The sequence below is a fragment of the Sebastes umbrosus genome, chromosome 11, assembly GCF_015220745.1.
Source record: "Sebastes umbrosus isolate fSebUmb1 chromosome 11, fSebUmb1.pri, whole genome shotgun sequence".
Classification (NCBI taxonomy): domain Eukaryota; kingdom Metazoa; phylum Chordata; class Actinopteri; order Perciformes; family Sebastidae; genus Sebastes; species Sebastes umbrosus.
In genome coordinates this window covers 3,353,676-3,366,258 of record NC_051279.1, presented here as the reverse complement: position 1 = coordinate 3,366,258, position 12,583 = coordinate 3,353,676, and the positions used below count along the sequence as shown (strand labels likewise).

Sequence of the window (12,583 nt, the reverse complement as noted above, 5' to 3'; positions counted from 1 at the left end):
AATAAAAAGTTCATAGTATAGTATGTAGAAAAATGTTATGAAAAAAAGTCATAGTAAGTTGTGTCAAAACATTTCATGAAAAAAACGTTATAGTATAGTATGTTGAAAAAAACGTCATAGTATAGTATGTCGAAAAATGTTATGAAAAAAAAGTCATCGTATAGTATGTCGAAAAATGTCATGAAAAAAGTCATATTATAGTAAGTCGAAAAATGTAATGAAAAAAACGTCATAGTATAGTATGTCGAAATAATTTCATGAAAGAAATGTAATTGTATATTATGTCGAAATATTTCATGAAAAAAAACGTCATATTATAGTATGTTGAAAAACGTTATAAAAAAAAGTCATAGTATAGTATGTCGAAAAAACATAAAAAAGTTATAGTATAGTATGTTCTAAAATTTCATGAAAAAAACGTCATAGTATAGTGTGTCAAAACATTTCATGAAAAAAACGTTATAGTATAGCATGTTGAAAAAATCATAAAAAAGTCATAGTATAGTAAGTCGAAAAATTCCATGAAAAATAAATCATAGTATAGTATGTTGAAAAATGTAATGATAAAAACGTCATAGTATAGTATGTAGAAATATTTCATGAAAAAAACGTCGTATTATAGTATGTTGAAAAACGTTATGAAAAAAAGTCATAGTATACAGTAGTACATCGAAAAATGTTATGAAAAAATGTCAGTATTGTATGTCGAAATATTTCATGAAAAAAATCATAGTATAGTATGTCAAAAAATGTAGTGAAAAAAAGTCATAGTAAAGTATGTCGAAATATTTAATGAAAAAATTTCATAATTTAGTATGTTAAAATATTTAATGAAAAAAATGTCATAGTATAGTATGTCGAAAGATTTCATGAAAAATACGTCATATTTAATGTTTTTTTCATGAAATTTTTGAAAAAATAGTATGAAAAAAATGTCGTAGTATAGTATGTCGAAACATTTCATGAAAAAAACTACATAGTATGTCGAAAATTGAATGAAAAAAATATAGTATAGTATATTGAAAAATGTCATGAAAAAAAACGTCATAGTATGTCGAAAATTTAATGAAAAAAATATAGTATAGTATATTGAAAAATGTCATGAAAAAAAACGTCATAGTATAGTGTCGATAAAAGTCGTATGTTATGTTGAAAAAAAGTCATAGTATAGTATGTCGGAAAAATTTCACACTATACTACGTTAAAAAAAGTCACAAGTTGCATCTCATTTCTACGCATTTTGGTTCAAACTCTTAAATTATCAAAGATTGGGCAAATAAACATATTCGTTCAATTTATTGACATTACAAGAAGATGACTTGGCTTTAAAGTTGTAACGCTGTGCAGAAGTTTTTTTACTGAGGTTTGTTTCTCACTTATGCATGTAGAAACTGTGTGCCAAATGCATAATGCTTCATTTCACAACACTTTGAATTCACAACTGCCAACTTAACTTCAGGAAGAATAGCTATCTCTGTTTTTATAAACAATCACAAACATATTTATGTATCTTAACAAAAAACAAATACAAAGTGTGACAAACTCTGTGTAACTGCTTTTTCACTCTGCAGAAAGGTTTTAAAATAATAAATTAAAGCTGCAAGCAATGACGAGTGGGCCTTCGCACCTTCCCACACGTCGGGGGTAGTGGCGGGGCTAAAGTGTAGGGCATGGAGATAACCGTCACCAATGGAACAGGAACTCTCTGCTGAGTGCAATGATGCCTCTCACTTTGACAAACAGTTCATGGGTTATGATAGAGGGCGGGGCTAAAGTGTAGAGGACGGGCCTATGAGTCTATATTGGCATATAAATGTCCTCAAACCTTGACCCTTATCATGGTTGAAAAAGCTGGAGCAAATTGGACAAAGTACACAACTTCCTGTTTTATGGTGGAATGCGCTTTGTCGTCTGCATAAACAGACACCGCCACACATTTCTAGTGGGGCATAAGTGAAGATTGAGAGGGATTATTTTTGTATCAGTCCATACATTGTTTTGCATATTATTGCATGTTATACCCTAAAGTACAGCACCTTGAAATGTAAAAAAAAATAAAACACCGTAAAATTCAAAATAACCAAATTCCTGTTGGGTTTACGGTATACCTCCAAGAGACTTTTCTGTACGTCTCCGCTTGTTACATATACCTACCAAATGTCATAGATCTAGGTGAAACGCACTGCAGGGGCTACTAAATAGGGAGCGCTAGCTAGAATGTCAATTTTCACCACTTCTGATATGTGTGCACACAACCCCTAAAAAATGTGATTCATTTGAGACGATAATAGTAATTCCTTTGCCGACCACCTGGTTGGTGCTCGGGCCCTAATTAACTGTAAGATAAAAGTTAGCATTGAAATATTAAACATTAACAGTAGCACGATAAATGTAACAGCATTTATCTATAGTAGTGAACCATATAGAAGAATAAAGTTGAGTTGAGTTTAGAGGAACATTTATGTTATGGTTGATTGTGGGATAACTATCTACTATTCATTTTTATGGTGGTTTTGCTATGCATTTTTCAGTAAAGAGACACAAAAAAAAGAGTTAAAGTGACAAAGTTGAGAGCTAAACTTGAAGCCACAAGTGTCACTTTAAATAAGGTTGTCTGCAGTGCAGTTTCTACCTCTGCTGCTGTGCTGCAGACTTTTCGAGCTGTGCTGTCATGGTAAAGTCCTGTAGCTGTTTGTAGCCCAGAATCCTGTTTCGGCTATCATTTCCCCTAAAGTTAAGCCACAACCTCTTCACCAACATCTACTATGAGACCATCAGTTTCATTCCCTTGTTCCAAATGAGTGTCAGCAACAGTCTCTTTTTCCTCTGCATCTCCTCCGTTGTTTCCTCCTGATTGCAGACAGATCTCAGCATAGTCAGCCGTTTTGGAGGCCAGGCCTCTGATCTCCTCTTCCCCAAGCTTATCCTCTGACATGGCCTGGAGTTTAGCAAAGTCCACATTGGCGTAGTGGAGAGGATCTTCCTCAACTATTCCTTCCTCTTCCAGATTGGCTTTATTGGCATAAATCCCATCCATTTTTGAAGAGTTGATCTACAGGAAAACAAGATATTTGCATTAGTAATGGAGAAGAAGAGATAGTATTTCTCATTACACAATTAGGCCCAATAAGATGACATCCGCTCCATTAAAACAAACATTTTATCTTGTTATCTTGTGAGCAAGACTCAACAATACACCCGAGAGTCGCCTAGAATGTCTTCACAGTAGACGCTACATATGCCAAAAAAATGCTATATCATGGATTTAGATTATTTTTTATAGTCTGAAACAACTCTTACTTAGTTTAGTACCTGCAAACAGCTCACCATTGGAGAGACGAACAGAAGCAGTGTATTAAGCTCAATCAGCAAAAACAGTATTTGGAACATGTTAGGTATATGGATGGAAAAGGGGAAGCAGCAGTTCAACACTGAAGCTCACCACATGTTTATGGCATTCTATATTAGGACATTTTTTTTGACATACTACATTTTGAAGTTCTTTGACTTTTGTAAAAAAAAAATGTAATACTATACTATGAAATATTTTTGTATGGCATGCTAAAACTATTTCTTTTTTTTTGACATGCTATACTATGATATTTTTTATAACATTTGTATGGCATATATATACCGTGACTTATTTACGGCATCACATTTTTTATGTCATACTATACTATGACTTTTTATGACACTTTCTATGACAAACTACATTATCAAATTGTATGACATACTATACTATGACCTTTAAATGACAGTTTCTGTACTATACTACATACAGTATACTATACTATGATATTTTTTTGACATACAATACTATGACATTTTTATGGTATACTATAGTTCAGTGGTTCTCAACTTATTTTGTGTCAAGGACAACTACTATGACTTTTTTCGATATACTATACTATGATTTTTTTTTAACATAGAATAGTATGAAATTTTTTTGACATACTATACTATGACGTTTTTATGATTTTTTTGACATACTATACTATGACGTTTTTATGATTTTTTTGACATACTATACTATGACCTTTTTTCAACATAGTTTATAGTATTTTGAAAAAAAATCATGGTATAGTATGATTTTCTTCGACATACTATACTATGACTTTTTTTCAACATCTTATACTATGACTTTTGATTCCGACATACTATACGATCATTTTTTTTTCGACATAATATACTATGACTTTTTTATGACATTCATTATTATGACATTTTGTATGGCACTTTCTATAACAAACTATATTATTCAATTTTATGTGGCATACTATACTATGACCTTTAAATTGCACGTTCTAAGACAAACTACATCATTTATATTAATGACATACTATACTATGACATTTTTATGGCGTTCTATAGTTCAGTGGTTCTCAACCTTTTTCGTGTCAAGGACCCCTAAATTGATACACATTAGGACCAAAGCTGTTGCCCTAGCAACAGAATGGCAATGCAAAGGTTTATACTATGATATTTTTTTGATGACAGACTATACTATGACATTTTTTATACCATTTTGACTGGATGCAGTGATGACATTATTCTTATATCCTCATTCAACTGCAGGTTTAACAATAAAAATCAAATTTCCTGAAATGTTTGACTGGTACTTTAAATTCAATGGCTGCTTGTAGGATGTGTGAAGGTTCCTGTTCTTATGCATCTGTAACTTTTCACCTATATGCATGTGTAGGTGTGTGCAAGGATATAAACTCACCCCATTAGTAACTACAAAGTCAGAAGTGTCCACCAATCCCTTGTTGGGTGGAAGGCTGCCTTTCCTTTTCCTACAACTAACACAAAAAAAGCAATTGTATATGTACAGTAATTCATTATCTTTTTAAATAAAGTCTCTCATTTCATGGTCATATTTAACAATGTTCTGTGGCAGCAATGGTTGCCCACTGAAATTGACTGCCAGCCTGGTCACCATCCAAGTCTCATCCCTGACAACAACCTCAAAATGTGCTTCTGTCTCATTTTGAAACCAGTTTCTAAAATGTCCTGTTAACAGTACAGCATTAAAGGAGCTTTTGAAATTGGTCTAGTATTGAGGGAGAACGCTGCAGCCGCCAGCCGATAAACAAGCTGTAATGTAATCAGTTGGGGTAACCTGGTACCGTCAGTTTACGTCCAATAAAGTGCTTGATTTTGTCACTGACAGACTCAGATTATTATTATTAGTGTCTGACAACATTATGGAAAGGACCCTACAGAAGAATAAAAGTTTTTCTTACTTTTCACTTTCTGTTTGTTATTGTGTGTCTCGCTCGGAGAAGCCTCACTCTGAAATCTTGCGTTGCATCAACATTGTGAAATCATCTAAATATTCAGCCATGACAGTGACATTTTTTTAGATAACACTAAGCTACGCTTTCTGTACTCCAACACAACAAACTCTGACAACACCGGTGTCCCGTGGCACTCCCCTCTCCAACTCTGACTCACGTTTCCACCGTTGTCTTCCCGGCAACAAGTCACATGACGCAATAACAAACGGAAAGCGAAAGGTAAGAAAAAGGTTTCATTCTTCTGTAGGGTCCTTTCCATAATGTTGTCAGACACTGATAATAACAATCAGAGTCTGTCAGTGGTAAATACAAGCACTTTTAGTGAAGATAAACTGACGGTACCAGGTTGCCCCAATTGATTACATTACAGCTTGTTTAGCAACTGGCGGCGGCAGCATTCTCCCTCAATGCTGGACCAATTTCAATTGTTGTCCCCGTTAGTCCCTTAGACATAAAAACATGGGAAAATAGGTTGAAAAATATCAAAGTTATCCTTTAAGAGTGTTACTTCTGTCTTTTCAACTGTGCTGTCATGTTTCTCACCTGTAACAGCATAGCAGCAGCGGGACACACACCAGCAGCATCCCCATCGCTCCCGCCGAAGAGCCGATCAAAAGAGACAAAGCATGGAGGCCTGAAAAGTCACCACAAACCATATCAGTCAGTACAATCAGAGAGAGGCAGATTATGCAGAAGGAAAGCAAAAGCCAAATGCAGATTCCTCTACCTAGCTGAGATATGCTGGAGGACACGTTGAATGCAAATCTATCAGAGCCCAATGAGTTGATGCTGAGGCAGACTAGAGAGGGCATGTCTTCGTCCAGACGGTACAGGGTGATGTGGCTCCTCATGCCCACGCTCCCCAGGGGGACTTCCCTGATCGGGATGGCGGCAGAGTTATTGACAGGCTCACCGGCCAATTCCCAAATCAGGGAGGGAGGCGGGTTCCCCTGGCTGTCGCAGGAACATCGGATCAGGGTTAAAACCTTGACACAGCGGGAAGAAGGCAGGATCTCTGGAGCAACTGAGACACAGAAGGTAATAGAATATTTGGGAATCGTGTTGTGAAAAATAAAGGCTTAGAAAGAATAAAAAGATAAATATATCTCACAGGTGACGTCAATACTGGCAAGCTGTGAGTATTCGGCTCCGTGGACATTCAGAGCTTCACAGTAATACTGATCCCCAGAGAGTTTGGTCACATTGAAGGTGACGTCTCGCTCGGAGCCCATCACCTCCTCTTGTCCTCCAACCACTCTGAACCAGGTGACGTTAACCGCTGCTGGATTGGCGATGCTTGAGCAGGTCAGAGTTACAGAGCTGCCGTCCACCACTGGACCAGAGGGGTCAACTGACACTGAGGTGTTCTTCGGGGGATCTGAAAATATAGCATTTCTGTTAGTCATGCGTCCAAGGTTATTGCTTATTTGTAGGGAATGCACAATCAATTTTCCCAACAAATGATATATAGGTTGATTCATGGCAGGTTTTCAGGCTGTAGCGATTTGTAAATTCACGGTTTGATTCGGTACCAGCGGACAACTCCGGGTCTGAGAAGTGAAGCCAACGCTGAAGTGCCTTAAAGTTGCATTCTATCTAATAGCCAGCAGGGGTCGACTCCTCTGGTTGCAAAAAGAAGTCAGTTTTGTATACCTCAGTAAACATTGTAAACATGAGTTTATGGCCAAAATGACGAATTCAAGGCTTCAAAACGGCAGTCCACAAACCATGACATCACGGTGACTATGCGCTCTTCTTCTATACAGTCTATGTTTGGTACCTCAAGTTGGTGTCAAATTTTTTGATATTTTTAAAAAGAAGAGATGAGATGCCTTATATTTTCATCCTGATATTATGACAATATTCACACACTGACATCATATGAAACTAGAAAACCTGATGAATCCATCGGTACCATGCCATACTAGCTTGTCATGAAGGAGGTTAAATAATACTCCAAACTTATGCTAAATTTTGGCGAGGAAAAACTGGCATGGCCATTTTCAAAGGGTTCCCTTTACCTCTGACCTCAAGATATGTGAATGGAAATGGGTTCTATGGGTACCCACGAGTCTCCCCTTTACAGACATTTCTGGACAATATTTGTCATTGTTTTGTGTTAATTGATTTCCAATAATAAATATATACATACATTTGCATAAAGCAGCATAATTGTCCACTCCCATGTTGATAAGAGTATTAAATACTTGACAAATTTCCCTTTAAATGGTACATTTTGAACAGATAAAACAAATGTGTGAGTAATTGGCAATTAATTGTCATTAACTTTGGACAATCATACGATTGACAGCCCTAAAAATATTCCATGGTCGATATAAAATTACTTTAAATTTTGAATTGTCTTTTCAGTGAACTGAGACAACATTTTCATTTTCTGTGGTTGGAAGTGATGTCGTAAAGACAGAAACCAAACAAAACATCTACACATAAATGAACACACTAGCACACATGTGGACATACAACAGAGCTCAGTCATGGACCACTGATATAGAAAAGGATTTTGAGGTTGTGTCACGCAATACGACAATGCGTTACTGTCCACAGTCCAGACACCGTGGTGTTGCCCTGTGACAGATTCTTGGCTTCAGATCATGTTTGGGCGACCACAGCTGGATTTACAGTAAAGCCATATTCAGCGTATGAACACACTGGAAACAGAGTTTTGTTGTTTGTCAATGTACATCAATGTCTTTACTGTGAAAAAATCAACTTACACTGAATGTCCAGCTGAAGCGGTGCTGAAACTTCCTCTCCCAGCTCACTTTTTGCTGCGCAGTGGTAGTCACCACTGTGGCTCGCGTCGACAACGTTTATGACCAAGCTCGATCCAGGCTCCTTATCCTCTTCGTCTTCTTTGTACCAGGTGTAGTTGGTCACAGGTGGGTTGGCACGGCTCCTACAGAGCAGAGAAACAGAGCCGCCCTCCAGTATTGCACCGTTGGGATTGACGATCACTGCGGTTTCCTTGGGTGGAACTGGAAAAAAACAAACACAAATACGGGTTCAGTCCATGTTGCTGGTCAATATTTGTCATCTGTGTTTCGGTTTCACTCCGACTTACATTGTACGTCTATCTCAGTGGTGGATGAGCTCTGGTTTCCATATCTGTTACTGACTTTGCAGTAAAAATGTCTGTCCACCTCTGAGACCGGAGTTGAAAGCCTGTTCTTCGAACCCACTGCTGTCACCTGATCTCCATCCACTTTGTACCAAGTGTAACTGTCCACAGCTGGATTTGCGTTGGTGTTGCAGGTCAGAGTCACCCAGCTTCCCTCTTTTACAGGACCGGCGTAGCTGACTGATGTGTTATTTGGAGGGTCTGGAGGAGAAATTTGAAATTCTAGTGAGCTTTAGACGTGCCAGTAGACGGATTTTGCTACCTGTGGACAGAGCCGGGCTAGCGGTTTCACCCTGTTTCCAGTTATTTAGCGTTCTTCCCGACATGCTAGCATGACATGGTTGGTACTGATGGATTCTTCAGGTTTTATATCATACCAGTATCTTCACTGTAGCAACTTCCTGCTACAGCGTCTGAAAAAAGCATGGGCGCCGGCGCCCTCAAGGAGTGGAAGTGGTTAATGTTAATAAAGCATTTATTAAGGCATTATGAATAAGTCATATGCTTTACTAAGAACAACTTTTGGGTTGCCAGATTGTGAAAAAATCCCTTTGGCACCAATAATCTCATCAAGTCAAAAGATAACAACTAGTCAATATGATTAAGTTAAATATATAAGTATTGAATTTGTATTGTGATTAAGTTATGATCATTCTTTTTGTCTTTATTTTAATTTTTTTGTATTCTACATGTTCAAAATAAGTTTTGAAATGAAAAAATTAAGTCTGCTGTTGTAAAGGTAAATAAGATGATTATGGCAGACGTTAAGCTGAAGGTAGATAAACAACCACACAAATGGACTTTTCACAACATGTCATAACATCACATTATATGAAATGAGATGACATTATATGATGTGATCCCAAACAACATCCAACATACTCACAAAGGACACGGAGGGTCAAACTTTTCTCATACAGAAGGTCACTGATGCCAGCTGGTCGGCTGTAGAGAGCGGTGCACGAGAACCTCTGTCCATTGTGAAGGTAAGACGCGGTGAAGTTCATAACAGAGGTCAAAAATTGAGTCTCCATGTTCTCCTCAATGTCACCTATACTGGGGGTCCAAGTCAGAGCTGGGGGGAGAACGGGACAGGGAGCTACAGCCGAGCAGTTCAACCTCACCGGAGACCCTTCTTCTACCTCCAGCCTGGATGGAGTTACGCTCGGTTTGGGGAGTGAATCTGAGGAGTAAAAACAACGAGGAAATGGAGAGAGAGATACCAAGAGATGTTGGGTTTACATGTGTAAAGAGTAACGGGATAGAACACAAACTTTGAGTGGTGATGAGGACGCTTGTTGGAAAGTTGAACTTCAGATCGTTGTCACACTGCAGTCTGAAGTAATAGCTGTCGTAATGGTCCGACGGCAGGTTGTTGAAGACGGTGGTGCAGTCCTTCTCACGCAGGATCCCCGTTAGGTTTCCTTGCAGGATGTTTAAGCTTGCATGTTCTCCAGTGAGGCTGGAATCAAACACCTGCGTTCGACTCCAGCCTCTCTTCCAAATGGCTTTACAGGAATCATCCAGGTGTTGATCCCAACTTGAGGGCAAGCTAAAAATGCAGGGGACCATCACACAGGATCCACTCAGTCCCTCGACTGTCTGAGGCATGAAGGCTGCCCAGGGTTGGCATACGCTACCTGAGGTGAAACAATAACAACGAAAGAAATATCAGCCAAAGTTAACACAAAAATAAGTACGAAAAATTATAAACTGTCATTATCAACCATTAAAATAACAGCACACACCCTTCCTGTACCGTAATAAAGTGTCTTTTACCTACTCCGCAAAGCACACCTTGGTTAGAATGACAATTCTTCCAAACCTGGATTATAGCTCCAAAAATAATTCTCAATAAAGTGGACGTCATCCACCATACTGCCATTCTCTTTGTCACTGGTGCCCCTTTAAAAACTCATCACTGTATATCCTGCAGTCACCTGGCCATCCCTCCATACCAGGCGTCAGATCCACTGGTATCAGTTCATTTAGAAGACTATCATTGGCAGATCCTACCTCCATATCTCCGCTCACTACTCAATATCTCCAACTGTAACCGCAATTTACGTTCTAGCAAATTCATTAGTATGGTCATTCCTAAAGTCCGCACCTCCTCCTCTGGTCGTCACTCATTCCAGTTTGCTGCTCCCAGCGACTGGAACCAGTTGTAAATGATGCTAAAACTCCAAACCATCATTCTGTTACCATCCTTTAATAACTAATTTCAAGTGATAGTTTATATATATATATATATACATATATAAATAAATATATATATATATGTATATATATATACATATATATATATGTATATATGTATATATATATACATATATATGCACTTGTCGTATTTATGTTCTAATGTCTTGTATTCGCTGCCTCTTGGCCAGGTCTTCATTGTAAATGAGGAACTGGTTCTCAACTGATTTATCTGGTTAAATAAAGGTCAAATAAAATAAATAAATCCCACAAAAAATAAACGTTAAGACAAAAAGCTAATTTGCCAACATTCGTGAGTAATTGTCAACATTTGTAAGACATACCTTGAAGTAGACCGCATATGAGGAAAACCTTTACAGCACCTGTCATGCTTTTTCTGTCAGGTTGATGATCCTACAAAGACGTACTGGACACATACAAAAGAATCTATTACGTTATATTTCCTGGTTAAGTATTACAATACGAATAGCCGCGGTAATGGAGAATAAATCCTCTTTTTAATGGGAAAATATATTTAGCTGACTGACACACAAAGTTAAAATTTGTTACTTACCAATTCCTTCCTGTGAATTTTGATTTTTGTAGCTGAAAGTAATTATAATTGATTCAAGCTTTTAACAGCAGGTATTGCTTATATCAATACCACAGTGGAATACTACTTCTATTAAAGAAATATAACGCATTTAGAATTATATTTAAGAAAAACTTAATTGCAGTAAAATGTTTTGAACAATCAAAAGTATTAATTGTAAAAAAAAAAAAAATCTTTAAACTTTATTGCATTAACTTGTTGTGCAGTATAATAGCTGGAAAATAATGTGCTTCTCTCCACTGATAATTTATCATATGAGGAAGCAAACATGAAGACGTTTATTATATACTACAAACTACTAACCATATTAAATGTTATGCAAAACCGTATATAAAAAGTAACAAGCAGCTAAAACTGTCAGAACAATGTAACACAGAAAAAGTATAACATGAATTCAAAGGATGAAATTTAGCAGAGTAAAAGTATGCAAGTCTGGCACATGATAAAGATATAACTAATGCACCAGTAGATAGACTGCTGAAGTTGAAGTACTTAAGGAAGTTTGTGACAACCAGAAGGGTGAGAACAAGAGGGGAGAGAACGAGAGGGATGAGAACCTGAGGGGTGAGAACCAGAGGGGTGAGAACAAGAGGGGAGAGAACCAGAAGGGTGTAAGTGACCGACAATACAGGAAGCCAAAAGTAAAAACTACCAAACTTTGTCCTGACTTTGTTTATTAAATTCAATCTTTAATACTAAAAACTAAAATGGATGGCAATTTACTTAATGAGCAACATTTAGACATTTATTAAAAATATATATATATATATATATTTTTTAAGTGCACTTAACGCCCTTTTGACAGTTCAGTGGTCTTTGGGTTCAGTCTTACCTTACAGCCAGCAATGATGTTCAACATACGATGTCTTTATTTTCTGGAAAAGAAAGAATATAAGAGATTTAAACACACAACTCCTGACTTGATCATAAATTATAAACAGTACTGATACCTGATTTTTTTTTTTATTAAATTGATAAAGAAGTAAATAAGGGTTTTACCAGCATGGAAGTGTCAGTGGTAATAATCCAACCACTGAGTTATGTCGGAGTGGCGGCGTGTCTGGATGGCTCACACCAGCTCTTGAACGATCTGTCTGGGGGGAGTGGCGCTCAGCACAACAACGGGGTTTTGATTCTCTCCCAACAGTTAATGCAAGTCTCCTCACTTCTTTTCTGAGGGATTCACACAACTATTTTTCTCTAAACCAGAATTTTATAATCAAATATAAACAGTGAGGTTTCTGATTTATATACTCGACAAAAAAACACTTAAATTCCTAATGTTTCCACAAAAGTTTCACTGTTTACACAAAAGATTTTGTCATTTAGCAA

The 12,583-nt window shown here is 37.2% G+C and overlaps 1 protein-coding gene across 1 annotated transcript; it reads right to left on the bottom strand.

Moving 5' to 3' along the window:
* Positions 1-1,279: 1,279 nt before the first annotated feature.
* Positions 1,280-12,384, bottom strand: LOC119497765 (myelin-associated glycoprotein-like). Its single transcript, XM_037786165.1, has 12 exons — positions 12,251-12,384; positions 12,084-12,126; positions 10,983-11,065; positions 9,714-10,079; positions 9,326-9,622; positions 8,383-8,640; positions 8,036-8,296; positions 6,412-6,678; positions 6,028-6,324; positions 5,844-5,934; positions 4,727-4,802; positions 1,280-3,052 (listed from the first exon to the last, which is right to left on the bottom strand). The coding sequence occupies exons 3-12, from the start codon at positions 11,026-11,028 to the stop codon at positions 2,735-2,737; spliced, it is 2,277 nt and encodes a 758-aa protein (XP_037642093.1). The 5' UTR covers positions 11,029-11,065; positions 12,084-12,126; positions 12,251-12,384; the 3' UTR covers positions 1,280-2,734.
* Positions 12,385-12,583: the final 199 nt, after the last annotated feature.

Coding starts and splice junctions, on each gene's coding strand:
- LOC119497765 (XM_037786165.1), bottom strand. CDS start 11,028: ATGACAGGTGCTGTAAAGGTTTTCCTCATATGCGGTCTACTTCAAG. Junction 10,080..10,982: donor CATATGCGGTCTACTTCAAG/GTATGTCTTACA, acceptor GTTTCACCTCAG/GTAGCGTATGCCAACCCTGG. Junction 9,623..9,713: donor CGTCCTCATCACCACTCAAA/GTTTGTGTTCTA, acceptor TTTACTCCTCAG/ATTCACTCCCCAAACCGAGC.